At 45.0% G+C, this 27,160-nt stretch overlaps 1 protein-coding gene across 5 annotated transcripts in view; it reads right to left on the reverse strand.

Annotated features, from left to right (window-relative positions):
- CD99L2 (CD99 molecule like 2) overlaps positions 1–27,160 on the reverse strand; it is a 210,489-nt gene that overhangs the window by 96,037 nt on the left and 87,292 nt on the right. For 4 of the 5 annotated variants that reach the window (XM_050775378.1, XM_050775377.1, XM_050775375.1 and 1 more), the window contains exon 1: positions 26,793–27,059. In XM_050775378.1, coding sequence (XP_050631335.1) covers positions 26,793–26,859 — 67 coding nt within the window. In that variant the 5' untranslated portion in view covers positions 26,860–27,059. Of the gene's footprint in view, positions 1–26,792; positions 27,060–27,160 lie in introns of those variants that run through there. The other variant, XM_050775374.1, reaches the window with a different exon arrangement.

Genomic DNA, 27,160 nt, shown 5'->3' on the forward strand with positions numbered 1-27,160 from the left:
GATTTTTAACATTTAAAATTGTGGGAAATGTCAACAGTCCCATTTCCTTTTAAATAACTTATTCTTGGATGTGCAGTAAGGCTTGGGCCGAAAGGTTAATATTCCTTTATCAGAAGGCTTACAAGACACGGAATCATTTTTGCTATCTGCTGCTTTGAAAATGCAGAAAGGAGGAAAATGACAAGACAGGGAACAGTTGGCCCTTTTTTGAAGTTCAACTTGAAGCTGTAACCCCACACCAGAGATTACTCAGATAACTAAAAATATTCTCTGACCTCTTGCTCAAGCACTCATATCTATATCCTCTATCTCTCAAAACCCCTGGAAAATATCAGAAAAGCAGCCTACAAGCGACTATATTCATGAAAGCACTAGAAACAGGAGGCAGGTAGGGAGGGCATCCACAGATTTAGACTGAAGGTTGATAAGATTGGAATGACAGAAAAATCAAAGCCGGAGGAGCTGAACACCAGCAAATATTGGATACGATGCAGAGGAACTGAAACTCATACAGTACTGGTAGGAGTAGAAAATGGTACAACCACTTTGGAAAACTCTAACTGTTTTTTAGAAAAAGTTAAACATACTCACACCCCATGAGTCAGCAATCTCACTCCTAGGTTCCATCTAAGAGAAATGAAAACAAATCCACAAAAAGCCTTGGACACAAATATTCACAGCAGCTTGATTTGTAATAGCTCTAAAGTGAAAACAACCCAAGTGTCCATCAACAGGAGAACAGATAAATAGAATAGATGCGCATAATGGAAAACTGTTCAGTAGTGAAAAGGAGTTGCTAATACATATGGTACGGCTGAATCTTGAAAACATTATGCTGCATGAAAGAGCTAGAAACAAAAAAGGAAATAATTTATAGTTTCAATTCTAGGAAATTCTAGAAGAGATAAAATTAACCTATGGTATAAAAATCAAATCAGGCTGGGCACAACGGCTCACCTGTCATCCCAGCACTTTGGGAGGCCGAGTTAGGAGAATCACTTGAACCCAGGAGTTCAAGGCAAGCCTGGGCAATGTAGGGAGACCCTGTCTCTACAAAAAAGTTAAAAATCAGCCAGTCATGGTGGTACACGCCTATGGTCCCAGCTACTTGGGAGGCTGAGGTGGAAGGATTGCTGGAGCCCAGGAGGTCAAGGCTGCAGTGAGCTGTGATTGTGCCACTGTACTCCAGCCTGGGTGACAGAGTGAGACCCTGTCTCAAACAAAAACAAACAAACAAACAAACAAACACTCATAAACAGATCAGTGGTTGCTGGGGCTGGGGGTAAGGTGGGGAAGTGCTATGAGGGAACATTCTGGGAGTGACAGAAAATGTTGATATGCACTCATTGAAACTGACTGAACTTAAAGATCTTAATATCTCAGCATTTTACTGTATGTGAATTATACCTCATTAAAAAAATGTTTAGGAAACATACCAGAACTGAGCAAACAAAATTTTAAAACACTACCAAAGATGACTACTGAAGATCTTAATATCAGAAAGTTTTCCTGTGTGTAAATTATACTTCGACATATAAAAAAAAGAACTATACTAGATATGAGTGGAAAAATATTTAAAACACTACTGAAGGCTACTCTGGGCACACTGCCTATGAGGCAGCCCTGCTCTGCAAGAAGTAGTTTAAAAAACAAAACAAACAAACAAAAAAACCGCTACTGAAGTACACAAAAGAAGATTTGAACAAATGAAAAGACATACTAGATTGTGGATAGAGGGACCCAACATCAAAAAGACATCAATTCTCCCTCTATTAATTTCTAAATAGGGTATTGTTTAAAATGCAAATAGTAACAAGAAAAGGTATGGGAAGGAGCGAAGCTCAGCAAGCAGTAGAGGAGGGGCCGGTGGCCTGAGCAGGCCTGGCACCAAGAAGCGGTCCCTGCTCAGTTGGCCCCAACCTGGTCACTCACTACCTACAGCTCCAGCATGCAGTCTTCCCCTCTACCTGTGTCCACTCCCATCCTCCCAGCCAGCTCTCCATTGAGGAATATCACCGAGCATTGCCAGACACTGGGGAAAAACCAGCAGCCTCCATTCATTTATCCAACAGCTGGTTACTGACAAGCATGAACAGATGCCCAGCTCTGATCTCAGCCCTGAGAAACGTCCTTGAACAAGGTGGCTGCAGCTGATGACCTCACAGAGCAGAGTTCTAGTGGGAGTGGTACATCCATGCAATGGAATATAATCCAGTCACAAAAAGGAACAAAGCAGCATTGATCCATGCCACAACCTGGCTAAGCCTTGAAAACATGATGCTAAGTGAAACGAGTCAGTTGCAAAAAGCCACGTACAGTATGAGTCCATTGACACAAAATGTCCAGAATAGGCAAATCCATCCAGACTAGAAGTAAATTCGTGGTTGCCCAGGGTTGTGAGGTGGGACAAATATGGAGTGACTGCTTAATAGATCCAGGGTCTCTTTTTGCAGTGATGAAAGTGTTTCAGAGCTGGCGACAGACACACAGTCTTGTGAACGCACTAAATGCCATTGAATTGTACACTTTAAAATGGTCAATTGTATGGGATGTGAATTATATCTCAATTTTTTTTAAAGTCATAAAAAATGAAAAGTCCATTTCAGGATCCTACATTCACAGGGAAGGCAGCATAAAGATGATTCTAGTAAGACACTGCAGGGAATCAGGTTGGAGTCTACCATCTAAAACTGAGGCTGGTCTGCATAACAGGAAGTGAGAAGAGGAATGAGAAGGAGCCGGGCACCCAGAGCATGAGATGGGGAAGAGGTGAGTCACATGCCTGTCTCACTATAAATACACCTGGCCTCCAACCAGGGCCTGAGTCTGACTACCCAAACATGAAACAGGATGTACCTTCCAGGGACAAGGGTGCCCTGCTTGAACACAAGTTCTGAACCTGCTGCTGTGATTCAAATTTCTGCAAATTCAATCCTATTTCCAATAGCTTTCGTTTCAAAGGAAATCCTGCAGTGAATGTTTTTCATAGGATTACAGAACCAGGAAGTCAGCATGGGACCATTTAGTCTCCATAAACCAAAGACCTATGGAGTACCAGGTACTAGAGGAGACAGAAAGATTAGAAAACCAGAGTTCTTGGCCTCTGTCTAGTGGCAGAGACATTTAAACAAATGGGACTGTGAGAGCCTCACATGTGAGGTGCTACCCGATGCCAGCAGCAGCCACTAGCTCTGCCTGCAGGATTTTAGGGAGTAGGCAGCATTGGAGCTAGGCTCAGAGAGGTAAGCAGCCATTCTCTAGGAGCAGAGGGAGATGGCCTTCAGGCAGAGGAAACCTCCTGAGTCAGGTCTTAGTGGTTTAGTAGCCCATCACTCTCAGAACAAGAAGATGCTAGTGAGGAAGGAGAAATTGGGAGAGTGGGAACAGAGTGTGTGACAAGGAATGGCCACAGGAAAAGAGGAAGGCAGGTGAGAAAGGCCAGTGGGAAGAGTTCAGAGGGGTTGCAGGGGTGAGAGGGTTGTGAGATGACCTACGTGTATCCCCTAGCATACAGGCTAGAAGGATGGCGCCATCCACCAAATTGGGGGGGAGGGTGGCAGGCAGGGGGAATATTGCAGGAGACGGAGCCTTCAGGGGAAATGCCACACCCAGGTTTGCACCTGGCAGGCTTGAGGCCTCATTCTTGACACCTCTACTGGCTTTGATGTCACTGGGCAACCTTCCTTGAAACACTTTGTCCTGAATTTCTGCAACATTTTCCTCCTCTGAATCTTGTCCTATCTCACTCACTCACTCATCGCTCCTACTTAGTGGCCTTCACTGATCTGGCTCTGTCTAGCTCTTCAATTTTGGTGTTCCCCAGAAAGATAGAAATCTTTCATGTTCCCCCATCCTCCCAGAGTGATTCCACCTGTTCTTATGATTTTAGTTTTTTGGTTTTTTGGTTTTTTTTTTTTTTTTGAGACAGTCTTGCTTTGTCGCCCAGGCTGGAGTGCAGTGGCATGATGTCCGCTCACTGCAAGCTCCACCCCACTGGGTTCATGCCATTCTCCTGCCTCAGCCTCCCGAGTAGCTGGGACTACAGGCGCCCACCACCACGCCCGGCTAATTGTTTTGTATTTTTAGTAGAGACGGGGTTTCACCATGTTTGCCAGGATGGTCTCGATCTCCTGACCTAGTGATCTGCCCGCCTCGGCCTCCCAAAGTGCTGGGATTACAGGCGTGAGCCACCACACCCGGCCTGATTTTAGTTTTTATTTTAGCTCCCCTCCACAAACTAGGTCCCCAAACTCAGAGTGGCTCCCAAGCTCTGAACCCAGGCCTTCCTGCCAGGCATCTCTCTGTATCTGATCAATTACCTTGAGATCTACTTAAATACTTCAGTGTTTACTGCCACCTCTTTCCTCCCTTGGCATCCCCTTTTCTGAGTACAACCTTCTTGCTTGGCTGTTTTATACTATTAAGTAGATGTCTCCAGGAGGGTTGCTGAGTAACATGTAATTCCTAAAGCATTACATTATTTAATTGAAATTTTTATTAAGATAATTACAGATTCACAGACAGGTATAAGAAATAATACAAAGAGATCCCTTGTACACTTAGCTCAGTTTACTTTACCCAAATATCACGCTATGCAAAATTATCGTACACTATCACAATCAGGATGCTGACATCGATATAGCCACACATCTTATTCAAAATTTCCCCAGTTTTACTTGCACTCATTTGTGTGTCTTCATTAAGTTCTGTACAACTTTATCACATGAGTGAGTTATGTAACCACCACCACAGTCAAGATAAAGAACAGTTTCATCCTCACAAGGATCCCTTGTACTGCCCTTTTATAAGGGTACCTACCTCTCTCTCACCTCCTCTTTCCCCCACAACTGACCCTAACCTCTGAAAACCACTACTCTGTTCTCCATCTCTATAATAGTGTTACTCCAAGAATGTCACATTAGAATCATGTGGTACTTGTTTGATATGGTTTGGCTGTGTCCCCACCCAAATCTCATCTTGAATTCCCATGTGATATGGGAGGGACCCAGTGGGAGGTAACTGAATCATTGGGGCAGGTCTTTTGTGTGCTGTTCTCATGATGGTGAATAAGTCTCACGAGATCTGACAGTTTTATGAGAAGGAGTTTCCTTGCACAAGCTCTCTCTTTGCCTGCCACCATCCATGTAAGATGTGACTTGCTCTTCCTTGCCTTCTGCCATGATTTGCAAGGACTCCCCAGCCATGTGGAACTGTAAGTCCATTAAACCTCTTTCTTTTGTAAATTGCCCAGCCTCAGGTATGTCTTTATCAGCAGCATGAAAACTGACTAATACAGAATTCTTCTAAGACTGCCTTTGTTCATGTGGCATGATACATTTGAGATCCATCCAGGTTGTTGTGGTGTCAATAGTTCTTTTTTATTACTGAGTTGTATTCCATGGTATGAGACATGTAGGCTGATTCCAGTGTTTGGAAATTAGGAATAAAGCTGTTATGAACATGTGTGTACAGGAAGCCTTACATTTTTCAGAATGCTTCTGTGTTGCCTCTCCATGAGAATGACAACTTAGATCACACACTTTTGCCCTCTAAGTTAGTAGAGGCATTACCCCAATATCTTCTGTCATCAAATTATTGTCATGAAGAAGGGTGAAGTGAACCTGAGTTCTTTTCTTCTAATAGGTGACTTGCTCCTTCTGCCTAGTTTCTTTTAAAAATGTTCACCAAAAGAGATCACCTCACTAACCTAACCAAGGAAAAAAAAGTGCTGACATAAATTAGGAATGAGAAAATAGTAACTACTAATACAAAGCAAATCAAAATAATGGTAAGACAAAGCTTTATACAGCTCCATGCTCATGAATGGGAAAAATCTAGCTTTATTCATTGATTCCTTCTTTCATTCATTTGACAAGTATTTACCAACACCTAGCATGTGCCTTATCCTGTTCTAGGTCCTGGGAATACAGCAGTGAACAAAACAGATTTTTTAAATCCTGTCTTTATGGAACTTACATTCAACTAGATGAAATGGTTATCATCATAGAAATATATACATTTTCAAAATTTAGTCAGGAAGAAAGACAAAATCTAAACAGAGGAAATGCCACAGGGAAGAACAGGAAAGCTGTCTTTGAATTACCCCTCTAAAAGAATCAACCAGGCTCAGTCCACAAAAGAATTATGCTAATCCTCAAAAGACAGATAATTTCTCTCCTGTTCCAATTTTCCAGAGCAGAGAAATAAGAAAAACTACCCATTTCTCTTAGTGATCGCTGGAAAAGGTATACAGAAAAACTATACTACAGTATAATCTCACTTTTGAATACTGATGTAAAAATCATATATAGGTCAGGCATGGTGGCTCACGCCTGTATTCCCAGTACTTTGGGAGGCCAATGGAGGAGGATTGTTTGAGCCCAGGTGATCAAAACCAGCCTGGGCAACATAGCGAGACCCTGTCTCTAAAAAAAAAAAAAAGAAAATACAGAAAAACTATTGATCAAATTTACTACATTAATAGGTTAAATAGAAGCAGACAGACCTTGGGAGACACCAAAGGACCACTTGATAAAACTTGGCATCCAATTCTGAATTTTTAAAAAGACAAATCCTTAGTAAAAATAGGAGTCAGGATTTATCGTTAATGTGATAAAAATACATATCATAAACCAAAGTCAAGAACAAGCAAAGAGACTATTAGTACCACTATTATTTAATAGCCAGTAGAATCAGATAAGAGAACCAGATAAGAGATTATAAAGGGAAAAACATTGGAAGATGCAAAGTCATCACTATTTGCAGATAATATGGTTATATACCTGGAAATGCCAACAGAATCAAGAGCAAAACTAGGAGAGGCCAGGCATGGTGGCTCATACCTGTAATCCCAGCACTTTGAAAGACTGAGGCAGGAGGATCACTTGAGGCCAGGAGTTTAAGACCAGCCTGGGCATAACAAGAGCCCGTTTCTACATAAAATTTAAAAATTAGCCAGGTGTGGTGGCATGCGCCTGTAGTCCCAGCTACTCAAGGGGCTACAACAGGAAAATTGCTTGAGGCCAGGAGTTTGAGGCTACAGTGAGCTGTGATCGCACCACTGCATTCCAGCCTGGGCAACAGTGAGTCCATGTCTCAAAAAAAGAAAACAACACTAAAAATATACAAAACAACAAAACTAGGAGAAATAAAAATAAAAAGATTGTTACGTAAAGTGGCTAACCAAGAATGCTAGGCACTCCAGCCTGAGCAACAGAGTAAGACCTTATCTCAAACACACACACACACACACACACACACACACACACACCCCAGTAGCTTTCTCAGACACCGACAATCATCACTTAGAAAACATAGTAGGGGGCCAGGCGCAGTAATCCCAGCACTTTGGGAGGCCGAGGCAGGCGGATCACCTGAGGTCAGGAGTTCAAGACCAGCCTGACCAACATGATGAAACCCCGTCTCTACTAAAAACAAAAAAATTAGCCGGGCATGGTGGTGCGTGCCTGTAATCCCAGCTCCTCAGGAGGCTGAGACAGGATAATCACTTGAACCCAGGAGGCAGAGGTTGCAGTGAGCCAAGATCGTACCACTGCACTCCAGCCTGGGCAACAAGGGCAAAACTCTGTCTCTAAAAAAAAAAAAAAAAGGAAAGAAAACGTGAAAACATCATGGGGGAAAAATGTCCCATTCACAATAGGAATATATACCATAGAGCACTCGAGAATAAGTCTAACAAGCAATGTGAAAAATAAACTTGAAAAAATGTCATAAACACAAAGACAACAGAACTAAATAGAGACCTTGAGTTTGAATAGGAAAACTTAACACTATAAAAAAAAAGAAAGAAAAGAAAAAAAAAGGAAAAAAATGTTGATTTTCCTAAGACTCTCACCTAATCAATGCAACTCCAATCAAAATCCCAATGGACTTTTTTTAAAAAAACTTGACTCTAAAGTACATGTGAATAAAATGCATGGGAAAATAAATTTCAAAACAAGAGTAATTTTTTAAAGGCCTGCCCCTATCAGATTCTAAAATTTCTGCAATTTATTAATCAAAGCAGCATCTAAATACATTTTTTAAATTGCAGTACACATATGACCCAGCTACATCATTGACTGTTTGCAAACAATGCTTGACCCCAATGTCAATTCAAAGGTCACTGGGGTCCATTGTTTGGATATCACTAATGTAGACATTTCCTGCTACCAACTCTAAATAAGCAGTTCTATGCCACACTACTACCATTGCCTGCTCTCTACCAAGCTAATTCAAGGACTTTCTTATATACATCCTCCCAAATAACAACTCTACAGCAAGGAGTGAAGTCACCCCTTCCTTCCAATTCCACTCCTCAGAGAGGTCACTGGTATCAATTATTTGGGACCTGCTACTTCAATAATCAACCTAAAAAATACAGGCACCCTGGGGGCCTTAGAGAAACCTTTCAGTAGACAAGAGGGGCAAATGACAGAAGTCACACTCCAGTTTGACTGAGGCAGATAAGGTAGAAAGGCAGGGAGTGGAGGCCTAAAGGAGAAAGGAGATAAGGCACTAGCTTATTAAAAGGGAGGCAGAGGAAAGAGAGATGTTCAGGATGAAGGAAAACTTTAGCTTTTTAGGTGAGTGGAAAGAATTAAGAAAAGGGAGAAGGTGGCAATTGAAAACATACAGCAGAAGTGTTGAATTTGATCAATAAGGTCCCTGCTCTCAAGTAGGAAGATGAGAATGGTAAGATTCATTTATAAAGGAATGATATACCATAAATTACCTGGCAACAGATAAATCTAACAAGAAACATGAAGGATTCACTGTGATTCAGGGTAGGGCCAGGGCCTCCTGGTTCCTGGTTTAGTGCCCTTTGCCTTAAACAGAATTTTATTCCAGAACACATGATCTAATGAGCACATAAAAGGATGCCCAAGCCAGGTGTGGTGGCTCACACTTGTAATTCCAGCACTTTGAGAGGCCAAGACAGGAGGATCACTTGAGCCCAGGAGTTCAAGACCGGCCTGTGCAACATGGCGAAACCCTGTCTCTACAAAAACTAAAAAAAAACCAAAAACGCTGGGCATGGTGATACACACCTGTAGCCCCAGCTACTCAGGAGGCTAAAGTGGGAAGATTGGTTGAGCCTGGGAGGTGGAGGCTGCAGTGAGCCTTGATGGTGCCACTGCACTCCAGCCTGGGTGACAAAGCAACACCCCGTCTCCAAAAAAAAAAAAAAAAAAAAAAAAAAAAAAGACACCCAACTTCATTAGTCACTAGGGAAATGCAAATCAAACCCAAACCCATCATGAGTTACCACTTCACACCTACCAGGATGACTAAAATAAAAAATGAAACAGAAAATAACAAGTGTTGGCAGGGACATAGAGAAACTGGAAACTTCCTACACTGCTGGTGGGATTGTAAAATGACACAGCAGCTTTGTAAAATAGTCTGACAGTTCCTTACAAAGTTAAACATAGCATTACCATGTGACTTCGCAACTCCACCCAAGAGAATTAAGAACCTAAGTCCACACAAACACCTGTACATAACTGTTCACAGCAGCACTATTCATAGCAGCTGCAAAGTAGAAACAACCTGAATGTCCATCAGCTGGGGAACAGATAAACACCATGTGGTCTACCCATAAAATGGAATATTATTTGACCATAAAAAGGAATGAATATCTGATCCATGCTACGATGTGGATGGGCCTTGACAATATCATGCCAAGTAAAAGAAGCCAGACACAAAAGGCCAGATATTATATCATTCCACTTATATGAATGCCCAGAACAGGGAAATCCATAGAGGCTGAAAGTAGATTAGTAGCTGCTGAGGGCCAGGGGGGAGGTGGGGAATGGAGAGGGGCTGGTAAGGGGTTTCTTTTTAGGGTAATAAAATGTTCTAAAATTAGACAATGAGAGTGATTGTTGCACAGCTTTGAATATAGTAGAAACCACCAAGTTGTGTATTTTAACAGGTGAATCGTATGGTGTGTGAAAGAAAATGGAACTGTTTTAACATGCGGGAGGAGAAAGGAAATTAATTCTCTACACAAAAAAGTCTTCTGTAGTTTAGAGGCAGTGGATATAAAGGATGCATCTGTGACTTGGGGCAAGTCCCTTTGTGACTTTCTACCACTATTTTCTCTTCTACAGAGAAGACTGGGGCCTTCCAAGAAACCCGCTCTCATTCTCTAGTTACCTCTCCGGATTTCCCATCTCCTAGGTTCTGTCATGGATGTTCTTAGAATCTCGTCAGTACTTCAACGCTTGAGGGCTGCAGTCACCTGGCTGTTGTTGACCTGCTTCCTAAGGCTGTCCTCGCCTGACTTCCAGTACCTTCCCTTCTAGCGAGAGGGAGCTAGAGTGAGTAAGAGGGAGCTGCCTGGCTGTGGCTGGGTTCTCTCTCCACCCCAAGTCATCCTGCCCTTGGTCCCTTGACCTCCTTCCTCCTCTCCAGTGTCCTTCATGCTCTCATTTCACTAAAGGCTCTCATTTCACTTCATCCCACACTGGACAAGAAACTGCCCCGCCTTGGAAATCCCATTCTGTGGCCTTGGCTCTATCTTCCCAATCCTGGCCCAACCTATACCCCAGCAGGCCTGCAGAGGCTGCCAGGCCAACCTCAGCAATCCTTTCTGATCATCCTCGAAGCTTCAATGGGCTCTACCTCCTTTGCCACCTGGCACAGTCCCAGCTAGGTCACCACAGAGACTGTAGCCAGAGCCAGCAATACCTGTCACAGTGCTCTGCCCCTGCCCTGCCAATCCTCAACTTTGATAAAAGAACCCACTCCCCCAACCCCACTGGACCAGAAGCTCCCTGAAACACAGCCAGTGCCTGCATCACCACTGGTCCAGCGCCAAGCAAGATGCCTGGTGTATACGCAGCACTCAATTAAGAGTTCTTGGAGGGAACTGACCAGGAATGGTGATCCTGCCACCAGCCAGCCTTGCTGTATTCTGGGGTGGTGCCACATTGCAGGAGAAAGTCTTGTATCACTGTCCTGATTAGCACTGGCACAGGTGCCAGCTCAGGGTGTGTGAGTCAAGCCAGGCCCTCGGGGTGCCTTGGCAATCCACATTTCCTTAATTGGCTCCCTTTGTCCCTAACAGTACTCTTTCCAATCTTAACTCTCTACCTGGCTCCTCATACACTCAGCACAAGACCTTGTCTCCTCCTCCAGGGAAAAGACCAAGGCCATTAGGCAGGATGGCTCCACGTGCCCTTCAGCCATCCCATGTGTACGTGTAATAACGGGTGACAAGAGTTAACATTAACTGAGCACTAAGGTTTAGACCCTCTCTCTCCCACCTCTCCCTCTCACCCTGTAACTAGAAATAATGTTCATCCAAATATTACATACAAAGATATTTAATGAAATGTCATTTATAACAGCAAAGACCTAGAGTCAACCTAAATATTCATCAAAAATTATATTCAGGCTGGATGCAGTGGCTCATGCCTGTAATCCTAGCACTTTGGGAGGCCGAGGCAGGCTGATCACTTGAGGTCAGGAGTTCGTGACCAGCCTGGCCAACATGGTGAAACCCTGTATCTACTAAAAATACTAAAAATTAGCCAGAAATCACTTGAACCCGGGAGGCAGAGGTTGCAGTGAGCCGAGACCATGGCACTGCACTCCAGCCTGGGCAACAGAGTCAGACTCCATCTCAAAAAATTAAAAAAAATTATATTCAAAACATGTTTTAACTGTAACACATAAGATACTCACAATATAAGGTTATATAAACAAAGATATATCAATTTGTGTTTCTAGTAATGGGAGAATAGATTATTTGGACCAATCTTCCCATTACAAACAACTAAAATGGTTGATTCGAAAATATCATTTTAAAACGTTTAGAAGTGTTGAAGAACTGACAAGTTGGCAAAAAACAACTATGACAGGCCATGCATGGTGGTTCACGCCTGTAATCCCAGTACTTTGGGAGGCTGAGGCGGGCGGATCACCTGAGGTCGGGAGTTCGAGACCAGCCTGACCAACAGGGAGAAACCCCGTCTCTACTAAAAATACAAAATTAGCCGGGCGTGGTGGTGCATGCCTGTAATCCCAGCTACTCGGGAAGCTGAGGCAGGAGAATTGCTTGAAGCTGGGAGGCGGAGGTTACGGTGAGCCAAGATCACGCCATCACACTCCAGCCTGGGCAATGAGAGCAAAACTCCGTCTCAAAAAACAAACAAACAAACAAACAAAACATGACAACCCTTAAAAGACAGTGGAAAATCCAGGGAGGTAGGAGTCCATGCACATGCAGCCACAGGCTCTGAGGGCATCTGCCAATCTAGACAAATTTTGACTTTGGTTTTGACAATCTTCCAAGGGAGGCAAAGGGGACTAAAGAGCAGGCCCATGGCCATTAAAGGAATGTAACAGAAAATTATTCTCATATTAAGCTGGGACCCCAAAGTGTTACACCCTTGGGGCAAGGGCGACTCAGAAACAAATATGCCCCTCCCAAATTCTACCCCCAGAGGACTGCAAGAAAGGCTGCCTTGATGATGGCAAAACAAAGCGAAAATGGTAGAAACTTTGTTTAAGGTAGTCCCAGATTAATCACACAAGGCACCTGACAAAAACCAAACACAAATTCTTCTCTGGAAGAAGGCAAATTTACCCTAGACTTCAAAGATTCCCCAGATATATATTTCAATTACAATAAGCAGTACACAGCCAAAAAAATAAATAAATAAACAAACCACCAAGCACATGAGGAAATGAGTGAGTATCAGTAGAGAAAGAGTAAACAGGAAAATGAGCCAAAGACAACCAGGCAATTCATAAAAGAGGAAACCAAACTGGAAGATAAACATAGGAAAAGATGTTCAACCTCATTAGTAACCAGAAAGATGCAAACGAAACCATTACAATAATATAAAAAGCCCCAGTAGGCTAAATATCATAGTCCAGTCTGACAGTACCAAGCGTTGGTGAGGCTGGCACAACAGCAACTTTTCTGCGCTGCTGGTAGGAATATAAATTGGTACAACCATTTTGGAAGACAGTTTAGTACCACCTCATAAAACTCAAGTTCCAAATACTGCATAACTCAGGAAATTCACTTCTAGATATAACCCTAGAGCAGCAATTTTCAAACTTTTTGGCCTGAAAGACTTTACATATACTCAAAATTATTGAGGACCTCAAAGAGCTTTTATTTATATCAGTGGCTGCTATTGATATTTATCATATTAGAAATTAAAACAGGCATTTGTAATCCATAACATACAAACACACATTCCATTAGCCATCAGGGTGATGATACTGCATATCACATAGTCTCTAAAAAATGCCACTGCATACTCATGAGAGGAGAATGGAAAAGGCAGTTAACATCCTAGTATTAATATGTAAGTAGTTGGGCTGGGCAGTGTGTCACACTTATAATCCCAGCAGTTTGGGAAGTTGAGGTGGGTGGATTGCTTGAGCTTGGAGTTCAAGACTAGCCTGAGTAACATGGTGTAACCCCATCTCTACCAAAAATACGAAAAAAATTGGCCAGGCATGCTAGCATGTACCTGTGGTCCCAGCTACTGCAGAGGTTGAGAGGGGAGGATCAATCACTTGAGCCTGGGAGGTGGAGGTTGCAGTGAGCTGAAAATGCACCACTGCACTCCAGCCTGGACAACAGAGTGAGACCCCATCTCAATCAACCAATTAATCAATCAATAAATGTAGTCAGACCTTGTAGACCCCCCTGAAGAAGTCTCACAGGCCCCCACAAGGGTCCTCAGAGTACAGTGTGAGAACCTCTGCCCTAGAGAAACTTTTGCACATCTGCATAAGAATGCTCCTGGCAGCACTACTTAAAATGGCCCCGAACTGGAAATTATCCAAATGTTCATTAATAAGAGAATAGATTAAGAAACAACTTGTGATGTAGACAAACAGTGGAATAACACATAGCAATGAAAACAAATGAACTACAGTGACACACAACAGATCGACAATAATGTTGGGAGAAAGACAAAACAGATTACACATGGTGTAATCCAATTTCTACAAGGTTAGAAGACAGGTAAAACAAAACTATACAATTTAGGGCTGCATACATAGGTGGCAGAGTATAAAGTAAAGGGAGAAAATGACTGTACAAAAGTCGCGGGGGGTGGCTACGTCTACAGGGAGGGAGGGGGCTGTGACTGGGAGGGGCACACAGGGGTCTGTATAAGTGTTGTCAACATTCTATTTCTCGACCTGGTCCGTGGTGACACAGGTTTTCATTTTACACATTTTTGTTAAACTGTATATATATGGCTGGGTGCAGTGGCTCGTGCCTATAATCCCAGTACTTTAGGAGGCTGAGACAAGAATATCGCTTGAGGCCAGGAATTCAGACAAGCCTGGACAACACAACGAGACTCCACATCTACAAACAAACAAACAAAAAAAGTTAACTGTACATATAGGCTTTGCATGTTTTTCTATATCTGTTATATTTCACTATACTGGTGAAAACTACATACAGTTTGATGCCAATAATGTGAAATACATATTTCAGCACAGAAAAAATTATTGACATACTGTATTCTAACATGCTAACGGTGGTTATCCCTGGGTAACGAGGTTTGTGTTTTCTCTACACTTCTCCACATTTCCCATGTTTACTACAAAGAGTACGTATTACTCTTGTAACTGTGTACACATTTGGTATGTCAGACTTTATTACAATTTTTAGCCTACCAGAGGGTATGCAATGTTATCTTATTATAGTTTAATTTGTATCTCTCCAATTACTAATGAGGCTGATCATCTTTTTATATGTTTATATGTTTATTGTCCAATTTGATTTCTACCTACATGAATTGCCTGGTCAAATCTTTGGCTCATTTGCTGTTTATTCTTTTTCACTGGTTCGCAGAAAATCATTAAATGCATTAAAAAGACAAGGTCGCCATCTAAAATGGAAACTAATAAGGGTGAACATAAGAGATGAGATGAGCCATCTGTGGAAGTCTATGCAGAAAATAACTAACTACAAAGATTGGTGATGCATATGGTCTCACTAGGGTGACCTGAAAGCTCATCAAGGAGTCTAAGGTATGTTTCTAGAGTTGTCTGATCTTAGAACTTGCCCTGTAGAGAAGAAAGAAAAAAAACAGAACTGTCTGAGCTGATACCAATGTGCAAGACTGGCTGTGATCTGATTTATTCCAACATGTCTGTCCTGGGCAATGTGATGATGGCAGAAAACTTTAGTGACTCATGAAGAATACTGAAAACAGAGCGATATTACAAAGAATATATAGTCATGGGGCCACATAGCAATATATTTCGGCCAAATGATGGGCTGCATATATGATGGTGGTCCCATAAGATTATAACTGGGGCCCCAAATTCCCAGTTATTCTTATGGCTTAGTGACATGGTAGCCATCATAACATGTTAGCACAACACACTACCTTTTCTATGTTTAGATGCATGAATGCTTGCCTTTATATTACAACTGCCTACAGTATTCAGTACAGTCACATGGCTATACAGGTTTGTAGCCTAGGGGCATGTAGTAGGCTATACCATCTATGCTTATGTAAGTACACTCCATGACGTTCACACAATGAGATCACATGACATTTCTCAGAACGTCTCTCCATTGTTAAGCAAGGCATGGCTGTATCTGTCTTTACAGTCGTGGTTCTCAATAAGGGGTGATTCACCACCCCCCACTCCCTAAGGGACTCTGGGCAATGTCTGGAGTTATTTTTGGTTGACAAGACTAGGGAGGGGAGTACTACCCACATCTAGTGGGCAAGCCAAGGATGCTGCTAAACACCCACCCACCTCATCCCTTGCAGAAAAATTATCTGGTCCAAAGGTCAACAGTGCCATGGTTGAGAAACTCTGCTCAGTAGTCTCTATCTAGGAGAGTACTCAGGCCAGGCGCCATGGCTCACACCTGTAATCCCAACACTTTGGGAGGTGAGGCGGGAGGATCACTTGAGCCCAGGAGTTTGAGATTCTGTCTCTACAAATAAATAAAAAAGTTAGTTGGGCATGGTTTCACGTTTGCGGTCCCAGCTACATGGGAGGCTGCGGTGGAAGGATCCCTTGAGCCTAAGGCTTGGGGTGGCATTGAGCCATGATGGTGCAACTGCACTCTAGCTTAGGTGACAGAGTAAGACCCTGTCTCAAAAAAAAAAAAAAAAAAAAAGCCAGGTGTGGTGACTCATGCCTGTGATCCCAGCACTTTGGAAGGCCAAGGCAGGTGGATCAACTGAGGTCAGGAGTTGTAGATCAGCCTGGCCAATATGGTGAAACCATGTCTCTACTATTAATACAAAAATTAGCCAGGCATGGTGGCGCATGCCTGTAATCGCAGCTACTCAGGAGGCTGAGGCAGGAGAATCCCTTGAGCCCAGGAGGCGGAAGTTGCAGTGAGCTGAGAGTGCGCCACTGCACTTCAGCCTGGGTGACAAGAGCGAAACTCTGTCTCCAAAAAAAAAAAAAAAAAAAAAAAAAAACAAAAAAAAAAAAAACTCAGCCCTCAGAGACTCTTCTTCAAGGTGAAAAAGGGCAAATTCCCAGGCTGCCCCACCTTGAGAGTTAATCCAAACTCCTTGAGACCTACACTCAACAAGCTCCTCCAAGGCTACACAGTAGGCACTGTGCTGTCAGAAGGAGGCCTCCCTCAAGGAGAAAGCCTGTACAAATAAGAGCACTTGGAGCCCACAGAACATCAGTGCTGAAGGGCTCTCAGAATCAGCTGATCCCCCACTCAGAGAGAGAACCCGACTGCTGACAACAGCAGCATGGCATCAAGGGAAGGAACAGAAAATGAAGAGGCACACACAGAGCCAGGCTACTAACTGGACACTAACAAATATACCTCATGGTGATTATTTCATAAAGAACTAGAGAGGTGAGAGAAGTTGCCATCACAATAGAGCTACAAGCAGTTACTCCCAACTAGGAGAACTGGGATACGCTCAAGGGAGGGAGCAATATTTCAGCAGGACCCAGAAATCTGAGATTTGTGTGGCAGTTTTAAATGATGGCTAAGAATTATTTGGCACTCTTCCCTTAAGAGGTAGGATATATGTTCTCACTTTGAATCTAGACTACCCTCAACTGACTCATAACCTACAGAATTCAATGAAAGTCATGCTAGTGACTTCTGAGGCCAAGTCATAAAAGACCACGATCTAGGCATATATCCCAAAGAATTGAAAACAGCTGCTCAAACAAAGACTTGTATACGAATGTCCACAGCAGCACTACTCACAATAGCCAAAGGGTGGAAACAACCCAAACGTCCATCAGCTGATGGCTGGACAAGCAAAACACGGTCTACCCGTACAATAGAATACTATTCAACCATAAGTTGAATAAGAAGAAATGGAGTACTGATCCACGCTGCAACAGGGAGGAACCCAGAAAACATCATGCTAAGTGAAATAAGCCAATCTCAAAAGGACAAATACTATCTGATTCCGTTGTTATGAAATGTCCAGAATAGGCAAATCCAGATAGGAAGCAGATGAGTGGGCGCCAGGGCTTAGGGGAGGGGGAATGGTGATGATCACACACACAAAAAATGTATTTAATGCCACTGAACTGTGTGCTTTAAAATGGTTAAAATGGTAAAGGTTATGTGTATTTTGCCACAGTTTTTAAAAGGTTTTTTTTTAAAAGGCCCATCTGTCTTCTACTTTGTCTACTGGAATACTCACGCTTAGAACCTGAAGGGGCTATGTAAGAAGTTCAAATACAATTTCCTTGCTCAAACCAGGAAGCTCAAACCAGAGAGGCCACGTGTGGGTGTTCCAGTGGACAACCCCAGCTAAGCCCATCCTTTATGACATGTGAGTGAAAAAAACCTCCAGATGACTCTAGCCCCCAGCCATTTGAGTCCTCCTAGCTGAGGTCCTAGATACAGTAGAGCAGAGACAGCCATCTTTGCTGCATTATCCTAATTCCCAACCTATGGAGTCTAAGAGTATAGTAAAACAGTTGTTTCAAGCCACTAATGTGTAGAGGTTCATTATGCGGCAATAGGCGACAGCAACAGCTTTCAACCTGGGAGAAAGGGGGCAAGTGTCTTCTTGGCAGATAGCACTACAGCAACAATGGAATCCTTGTGTGTCTTTTAAGATACATGCGACTATGTATAGTTGCTTCCAGGTCTGTCTGGACTTTAATCTCCTTGAGGGCAGGTGCATGTTTTACCCTGCTCTGTTTTACCCACAGTGCCCCCACATGGGTCCTGGCTGCTCATTCAGGATGAGGCCTGCTGCCTGCCATCTGCCCTTCAGATCCACTCTCTGTGCCCCAGGCCACTGACTGGTATGAGCTTCATTAAAGGGCTTCTTTGTCCTCTGGCCTCCTTGGGGTTAGCCCATGGGTTTCCTTAGTATCTCAAGTGCCATTCACATCTCAGATTTTTTTTCCCCACATTGCCCTTAGGCTGAAAGAAATACCGAATATAGTTATACCATCCCAGGCTAGCTGAAGCAGCAGTAAAAAAAAAAGAAAAAAGAAAAAGTAGACTGTCAAAATGAGCCCCAGCTGTGCCTGGGCACTATTTTGGTGGAAATAAATTCCACACTGCAGTAATACTTCCTGTGGAGAGTATCACCTCTAATTTAAAAAACAATCCCAAATACAACCACCTAACAATGACAGCTAGATGTTTTCTAGCCTCTCCTCTACACAGATGTTCACTGAACAGGGGTGTCGTATCTGTAGGATTCAACTACAGCAGTTTTCAAAGATACTTCTGCTGTAAAGCAGCAGAACATTCTGACATCTCGTGAGAAGCCCGAGGTAGAAAACTAATAAAAACAAAGCTCCAAACTGGTTGAAGTGGAGTTGTTCTACCTATGGAGTAGCCATTCTTTCATTCTTTTAAACTTGCTTTCAGGCTGGGCACGGTGGCTCACGCCTGTAATCCCAGCACTTTGTGACGCCATGGCAGATGGATCACCTGAGGTCAGGAAATCAAGACCAGCCTGGCCAACATGGTGAAACCCCGTCTCTACTAAAAATACAAAAATTAGCTGGGCGAGATGGCGGGCGCCTGTAATCCCAGCTCCTCGGGAGGCTGAGGCAGGAGAATCACTCGAACCCGGGAGGCAGAAGTTGCAGTGAGCCAAGATTGTGCCACTGCACTCCAGCCTGGGCGACAAGAGCAAAACTCCGTCTCAAAAAAAATAATAATAATATAAGTAAATAAAACAAAAATAAACTTGCTTTCAAGAAACAAACCAACAAACAAAAAACAACACTGGTTGAAGCAGGAGTGCACCCATTCCTGTCTGGTCCTCTCCCCACACCCCCACTCCTATCCCCAACTTGAGAGACAGGGAATCGACACAATTAGCTGAAGCCACAGTACTGGTAAGGGCGGCCAGGAGAAAGGTGGGCCAGCAGCACACTCCTCCTCCTCCTCAGCAAAGGGGCAAGTGTGGCCTGCACAAATCAGAAACCCTCTGTCTGCTGGCCCAGAGACAGCCCAGGCGCATGCCTGCTTCAAGTGTGGCCATCAGGACTGGAGGAGAAGGGTGGGAAAGGCCTTTGGAGACAGCCAGTGACCCCCACTGCAGGTGACCTGCAGCATGGGCCACACTCCAAAGCAAAAGTACAGACTCCCATCTCCTTGTAAAGCAGTTTGGAATCAAACACAAGCACCAGAAATCCAGCTACCTTCCTGGGTCCTCAGAGATGCTTCTAAACATTCATTGCTGCACCAAAAACACCACTGCAACCCACTTTTCTGCACATTTATTTTAAAATACTGAACTTAGAGCATTCTAGGGATTGATCTAAAAATGGTAAAACTGAAACAATGTAAGGAAACATCACATACTAGTTTTCCAAAGAAGGAAGAGGATGCTAGTATCTAACTCTTAGCTTCTTATTAGCATCCTGTTTTAGTTATAACAAAATATACTGTATTCAACAGTTTAAAACAATACACATTTATTGTCTCACAGTTCTAGAGATAAAAGTCCAACCCAGGTCTCATGGGCTAAACTCAAGGTGTGGGCAGGGCTGTGTTCCTTCTGGAGACTTTAGAGAAAAATCTGTTCCCTGTCTTTTCCAGCTTCTAGAGGTTGTGCGGTCCTTGGCTCCTGGCCCCTTGCTCCATCTTCAGAGCTAGCAATGGCCGGGCGAGTCCTTCGCATATGGCATGGCTCTAATCCCCACCTCTTCTACCTCCCTCTTCTGTATTTAAAGGACCCAGGTGATTACATTGGGCCCACCTGGATAATCCAGGATAATATTATTTTAAGGTCAGCTGATTGGCAGCCTGAATTCCATCTGCTACCTTACTGAATTTCCCTTGCCATGGAGCCTAACATATTCACAGGTTCCAGAGATCAGGACGTGGACATCTTTGAAGGCTCATTATTATTCTTTCTACTGCAGCTTCCCACCCCACTCCATGTAGAACAGGTGCCTACGTGAAAGATTTTCTGGCCCATTCTTGATAGGTGTCTATGATGAAGTGAAGCTTTTACATGCAAACCAACATTCACCAGTCAGTGGACCTAGTCTCAGGGAGGGCCCAGTCTGGATTGGGGGACAGGAACCCCTTGAGCCAGTCCTCCCAGGCACCCAAGAGCAGAAGAGGAATAACGTGCAAAGTACAAAACCTAAGAGTGAGCCAGGCGTGGTGGCTCACACCTGTAATCCCAGCACTTTGGGAGGCTGAGGCAGGCGGATCACCTGAGGTCGGGAGTTTGAGACCAGCCTGACCAACATGGAGAAACCCTGTCTCCATAAAAAGAAAACAAAATTAGCCAGGTGTAGTGGCGCATGCCTGTAGTTCCAGCTACTTGGGAGGCTGAGGCAGGAGAATTGCTTGAATCCAGGAGGCAGAGGTTGCAGTGAGCCAAGATCGCGCCATGGCACTCCAGCCTGGGCAACAAGACTGCAACTCCATCTCGAAGAAAAAAACAAAAAACACCTAAGAGTGAACACACAGCAGAAAAAGCAAAACACCGGGTGGGGAAAAGAACAGAACAGGAAAGTCAATGTATCTGGAAGGTATCTCTCCTGAACGCACAAGAATGAAACCCAGCTCCTCCCAACACTCCCTTCTGAGCAGCCAAAATGGGCCTAATCAGCATCATCTCCACTGAAGGCAACTTCATGCCCTTCCTCAATGCCTACTGATGCTGACTCCTGGATGGTTTCTGTGCATGTGTTTAAAAACACGGGCTGGGCGTGGTGGTTCACGCCTGTAATCTCAGCACTTTGGAAGGCCAAGGTGGGTGGAACACCTGAGGTCAGGAGTTTGAGACCAGCCTGGCCAACATGGTAAAACCCCGTCTCTACTAAAAGTACAAAAAAATTAGCCGGGTGTGGTGGTGGGCTCCTGTAATCCCAGCTACTCAGTAGGCTGAGGCAGGAGAATCTCTTGCACCTGGGAGGTAGGTGGAGGTTGTAGTGAGATCACACTATTGCACTCCAGCCTGGGCGACAGAGCAAGACTCCATCTCAAAAAAACAAAGAAACAAACAACACATTTGAGATACCCTGTGCCCAAAGTAATGCAAGGGATAGAGATGTGACCTGTGACAGCAAGGAAAAGACTGAAAACCAGTCAAAGCAGGTAAGACTAACAGGCAGAGTCCCCAGACCTTCTGCCAGACCAGTGCAGCAACTGACTAGCACCCATAATGGCGACCCTGGAGCCATGTAGGAAAGGGAAGTTCCCCTCTCCCCATCATGCCACTGTTGCATGGACCATTCCTGAACTCGGGCAGGCAGGGTTAAGCATCTCTCGGCCAACCCTGCAGATGCCTTTGTGGCCCATCTGGCTCAGTCCAATACCCCAAGTCAGCCCATGAGACTTCTACCTGGATCCCAGCCTGGCATCTCAGCACTGCCGGCACATGGGGCCCACTTTGCTCTTACACCCCCGAACCAAGCTCTAGCACCTTGAAAACAACCCCAACCCAGGGGTAACATGTTGCCACTTCTCACACTTATTCTGCTTGGATTATACAGTGCATTTTTTCAAATGGCAATGTAATTCCTATACGACTCACCCTTTTAAAGTGTACAAGTCAGTACCCAGTGAATTTTTAACTGAAAATATAGTTCCTATACAACTCAGCCCTTTTTTTTTTGTTTTGAGACAGAATCTCGCTCTGTCGCCCAGACTGGAGTGTAGTGGCATGATGTCAGCTCACTGCAGCCTCTGCCTCCCGGGTTCAAGCAATTCTCATGCTTTAGCCTCCCAAGTAGCTGGGACTACAGGCGTGTGCCACCATGTCTGGCTAATTTTTGTATTTTCAGTAGAGATGGGGTTTTGCCATGGTGGCCAGGCTGGTATCGAACTCCTGACCTCAGTTGATCCACCCACCTCAGCCTCCCAACAAGCTGGGATTACAGGCATGAGCCACTGCGCCCGGCCACAATTCAGCCTTTTAAAGTGTACAATTCATAGTTTTTAGTACATTCACATGTTTTGCAATCATAACCTCTATCTAGTTCCAGAACATTGTCATCAGCCCAAACAGAAACCCCTTGCCCATTAAGCAGACACTCCCCATCCCCCTTCATCCCAGGTGCTGGCAACCACTAATCTACTTTCTGTCTCTATGGATTTGCCAACTCTGGACATTTTGTATAAATGATGCCTTTCAAGGTTTGCTTCACTTATTTTTGAAACGTGGCTTGGAATGTCTTGCTCACTTGGAGCCAGGTGCTGTGCTAAATGCTTTATATGTTTCTACTCATTGAATCCTAATAACCACCCCATGAGGTAGATAGTGCTGTTATCCCTGTTTCACAGATGAGGAACCGTAGCACTGAGCAGTTAGGCGCATGGGACAGAGTCACAGCAGCACTGGCCAGGTGTGCTTTCAAGCCGATACTCCATGTGTAAGCTGGACCTCTCTTTAAGGGAGCAGGCACTTGGTGGCTTGCCAACATGCTCATCACGTTTATTCTTTTATTCTTTTGTTTTGTGTGTGTGTGTGTTTGTTTTGTTTTGTTTGAGACAGTGTCTCACTCTGTCACCCAGGCTGAAGCGCAATGGTACGATCTTGGCTCATTGCAACCTCTGCCTCCCAGGCTCAAGTAATCCTCAGTCCCCCGAGTAGCTGGGACTACAGGCATACGCCACCACGCCTGGCTAATTTTTGTATTTTTTGCAGAGATGGGGCTCTTGTTATGTTACCCAGGCTGGTCTCCAACTCCTGAGCTCAAGTAATCTGGCCAACTCAGCCTCCCAAAGTGCTGAGATTACAGGCATGAGCCACTGTGCTCAGCTCCTCCATCATATGCTTATTCTTGACCACTTCTCACATTCCTATTACCTGCCTGATCCCTGAAGGCATCTGTGTTCACGCCTTCTGCTCTGGTTATGCAGATAAACCTGAGTTCAAATCCAATTCAGCTAAGCGTTATCTTGATTAACTTCCTAAACCTCTCTGGGCCCCATATTTTTCATCTGAGAAGTGGGTTACCAACCAGTTACCTTTAAGACTCTATGTAAAAGGGCCACTATGGACATCAGGAGGTGATATGGGTCACAGTGCCACAGGTCAGGGTAATGCGGCAAGGCACTGAGGGCCTGGCCTACAGGTGTTCCAGAAATGAAGCTCTTGTTAAGATTACTACCCGTCCACATCCCTGACAGTCTTCTCCCTGCTGCTCAAAAGAACAGCTTCCCATTTCTGGAGGCGCATACAGGAAGCATACCTGTGTTCGGAGGACTTTTTGGAACTGGTGAAATACACAGCAGACTGAAAAGCCTGCTGTGTATTTAATTAGAACAAAGATAACTTGTTAACCGCCCTTTAAACTCCTGGGAGCCTAAAGTCAGCCTCTACTTGCTACTTGCTAGAGCCTGGAAGGATTTCTCAGATTATGAAGGGCTGCTTCTGCGTGCTTTCTGAGGTCTGCCAGCATTTCTCAGCCACATCCCACTACTGAGGACCAGGACCAAGAATAAAGTGGCTCTCAGCAGGCCTACACATAATGCCACTCCAGGGCTCAAGGAGAGTCAACTGGTGCCTGAGGCACTTGCTTTGTGTTTGTCATTTTGATGCAACAGCTCTGAGACTACCAGGATCCCGGAGAAGACCACCAATGCAAAAATCATATTATCTTATTTTGGACAAAAGATCCAGAAAACTGTTGGCCAGGCGCGGTGGCTCACACCTGTAATCCCAGCACTTTGGGAGGCCGAGGCAGGTGGATCATGAGGTCAGGAGATCGAGACCATCCTGACTAACACAGTGAAATCCCGTCTCTACTAAAAATACAAAAAATTAGCTGGGTGTGGTGGTGGGCACCTGTAGTCCCAGCTACTTGGGAGGTTGAGGCAAGAAAATGGAGTGAACCCAGGAGGCAGAGCTTGCAGTGAGCCGAGATCGCGCCACTGCACTCTAGCCTGGGCGACAGAGCGAGACTCCATCTCAAAAAAAAAAAAAAAAAAAATCCAGAAAACTGGGCCCTTATCTTGAAACCAAAGCTTCTTCTGTTTCGGGTTTTCTAATTTAAAAATAAAAGATCGCTGGGTAGCAGTCTTATCTGGGTGGAATCCTGCTTCTATGTCTTCTGAGCTATGTGACCAGGGTCCCCTCATCTGAAAGCTAATGATAATATCTAGTCTGTAAAATGGTCGAGGCAATTTAAGGCAATATATGTGAAGTGCCTGGCACACAGGAAGCACTCAGGAGATGGAGTGGTAGCTGGTAGCAAGGCTGCAGATCTAAGCCTGGTCCCCTCAAAACCTTTGTGATTGTCAGGCATCATATGGATGAGCAAACAAATTCGGGGAACTCATTTTCCCATGGTCCCTAAGTGGTCGAAGTGGGGTACCTCCAGGTGCAAGGGCATATGCCTAGGGCTTAAAGGCAGTGACTGTGCAGTCGGACAAACCTTGCATCAAATCATAATTCTGGCAATCGCTGTGTGACCTAAGGCAAGTTACTTCATCTCTCTGTACCTCTGTTTCCTCATCTGTAAAACAGATGTATTGGTTCTGTCTCCTCTCCACCTCTTAAATCAACAATTGTAACGTGCAAATCTAAGACCCAATCTTTTTTTCTTTTTTTGAGACGGAGTCTTGCTGTGTCGCCCAGGCTGGAGTGCAGTGGCTGCAATCTCGGCTCACTGCAAGCTCCGCCTCCCGGATTCATGCCATTCTCCTGCCTCAGCCTCCCGAGTAGCTGGAACTACAGGTGCCTGCCACCACGCCCGGCTAATTTTTTGTATTTTTAGTAAAGACGGGGTTTCACCGTGTTAGCCAGGATGGTCTTGATCTCCTGACCTCGTGATCCACCCACCTCGGCCTCCCAAAGTGCTGGGATTACAGGCTTGAGCCCCCGTGACGGCAAGACCCAATCATTTCTATTCCCCACCTTCTCAATGTGCACAGCATGTTGAAGACTTTCAGAAGACAGCTTTGAAGGGAGTATCATTTTTCTAACTTTTTTTGTGCTTCCACTTTCAAGATTTCCATGTCATTAGATGCAAGTCAATCAAATGATCATACTTTTTCCCACAAATGCATTGTAAACAAAATAAAAATTTCATCCTAAAGGGAAAATGAAAAAGAAAATTCAACAACTCTTTACCCCTATAACTTCCTTTATTTTTCTCCATAGCACTGACAATATATATAGATTTCGATGTTGGGCTTGTTTTCTGCCCGGACCAGGACGTAAACTCTATGAAGACAATCTCAGTTTTGTTCACTACCGCATCATCAGTTCCTAGAACAGAGCTGGCACCTCCGTAGAATGTTAAGTGGCTCTTCGTGAATCAACTCCAGGTGGGTTACCCACATGAAAAACATTTCTGCATCTTTTGCAAAAGTGTCTTGGCTAGTACCATCCACTGTTTTCCAGTGTTCCTTTATGTGACACAAATCTTACTAGAACTCAGTACCAGGACAAAGTGTGTGTGTGTGTGTGTGTGTGTGTGTGTGTTTCCTGAGCTCATATATTTTCCGCCAGCTGGGTTCACTTCTATTGTCAGGAAGCTCGGAGCATAATTCATGTTCAATTACAGTGTTTCCCTTAATCCCTTTTTCTGATGGGGACATAGGATATAAATAAGTGTAAGAAGATTCTGTTGGTACATGTTTAAGACCCTATTTTTAAACACAGACTGCATTTATTCTAATAAGATGCTTCTCAAACTTGAATGTGCCAGAGAATTACCCACGGATCTAGTTGAAATGCAGAATCAGACTCAGTAGGTCGGGGGCGGGGCGTGAGATGCTGCAGTTCTTACAAGCTCCCAGGTGATGCCTATGCAGCTGGGCCCTGGACCACATTTTGAGCAGCAAAGGGTCTAAGAAACGTGCTTCCTTGATTCAGCGGGATTTCTCTCTCCTGTTCCTTGGCAAAACATGACCAAAGTCTCAAAAACTGAAGCGGACGGCAGAAGCACCTAGAGAGCTGGTTAGACCTACACCTCGCTGACCCACCCCCACACCCCATGCCCGCTGTGATCCCGACAAAAGGAGCTAGGAATCCACCTAGGTGCTTCTGCGGTCTGTGACCTCGCAGCAAATTTCGAAAATGACTGCTCTCTTTAAGGTTTTCTCAAAGGTAAACTCCTGGGGACAGCTGTTGTCACCAGTGGTGACACCTCGTTCAGGATTTTAGGGGGCCCATCCGCTGTTTCCAGCCCAGCGTCAGCCCTCCTCTCCGGCTACTCCGACCGCGGCGGAGTCAACCCCCACGGGCCCGGGGCTCGGACCCCCGCCGCTCCGCCTCGGACAGCCGGCCCAGCCGGTGGCAGCCACCGCAGGCCCGCAAGGCGGGGACCGTGCCGCTCATGCGCAGAGCGACCCCTGGGCCCACAGGGCGGGGTCCCCGCGCGCCCCCCGCCCGCCTTACCTCTCTGGACCAGGGTGGCCAAGGAGAAAGCGAGGCAGACAAGGAACGCCGAGCGCCAGGCCACCATGGCTGGGAGCAGGCGGAGGGCCCCGGAGGAGCACAGTTAGCGCGAGAGCGCCCGAAGGAGAGGCCGAGGAGCAGCGGGAGGAGGAGCCCCGCCGCCTCTGCAGCGTCCCGCCCAAAGCCGGCGCGCGCGCGGCGCGGCCCCGGGAGAGTGGAGGTCGGGCGCGCTAGAGAGCCGGCGCCTGAGGGCGCCCCGGCAGGGGTTAGGCCGGGGGGGCGGGGCGAGGCTGCAGTATCAGGGGCGGGGCCGCGGTCTGGAGGCGGGGCTCCGGGCGAGGGGCGTGGCCCGCCGGCTCCCGGGTGGG

This window comes from Macaca thibetana, chromosome X (genome assembly GCF_024542745.1).
Source record: "Macaca thibetana thibetana isolate TM-01 chromosome X, ASM2454274v1, whole genome shotgun sequence".
Classification (NCBI taxonomy): Eukaryota; Metazoa; Chordata; class Mammalia; order Primates; family Cercopithecidae; genus Macaca; species Macaca thibetana.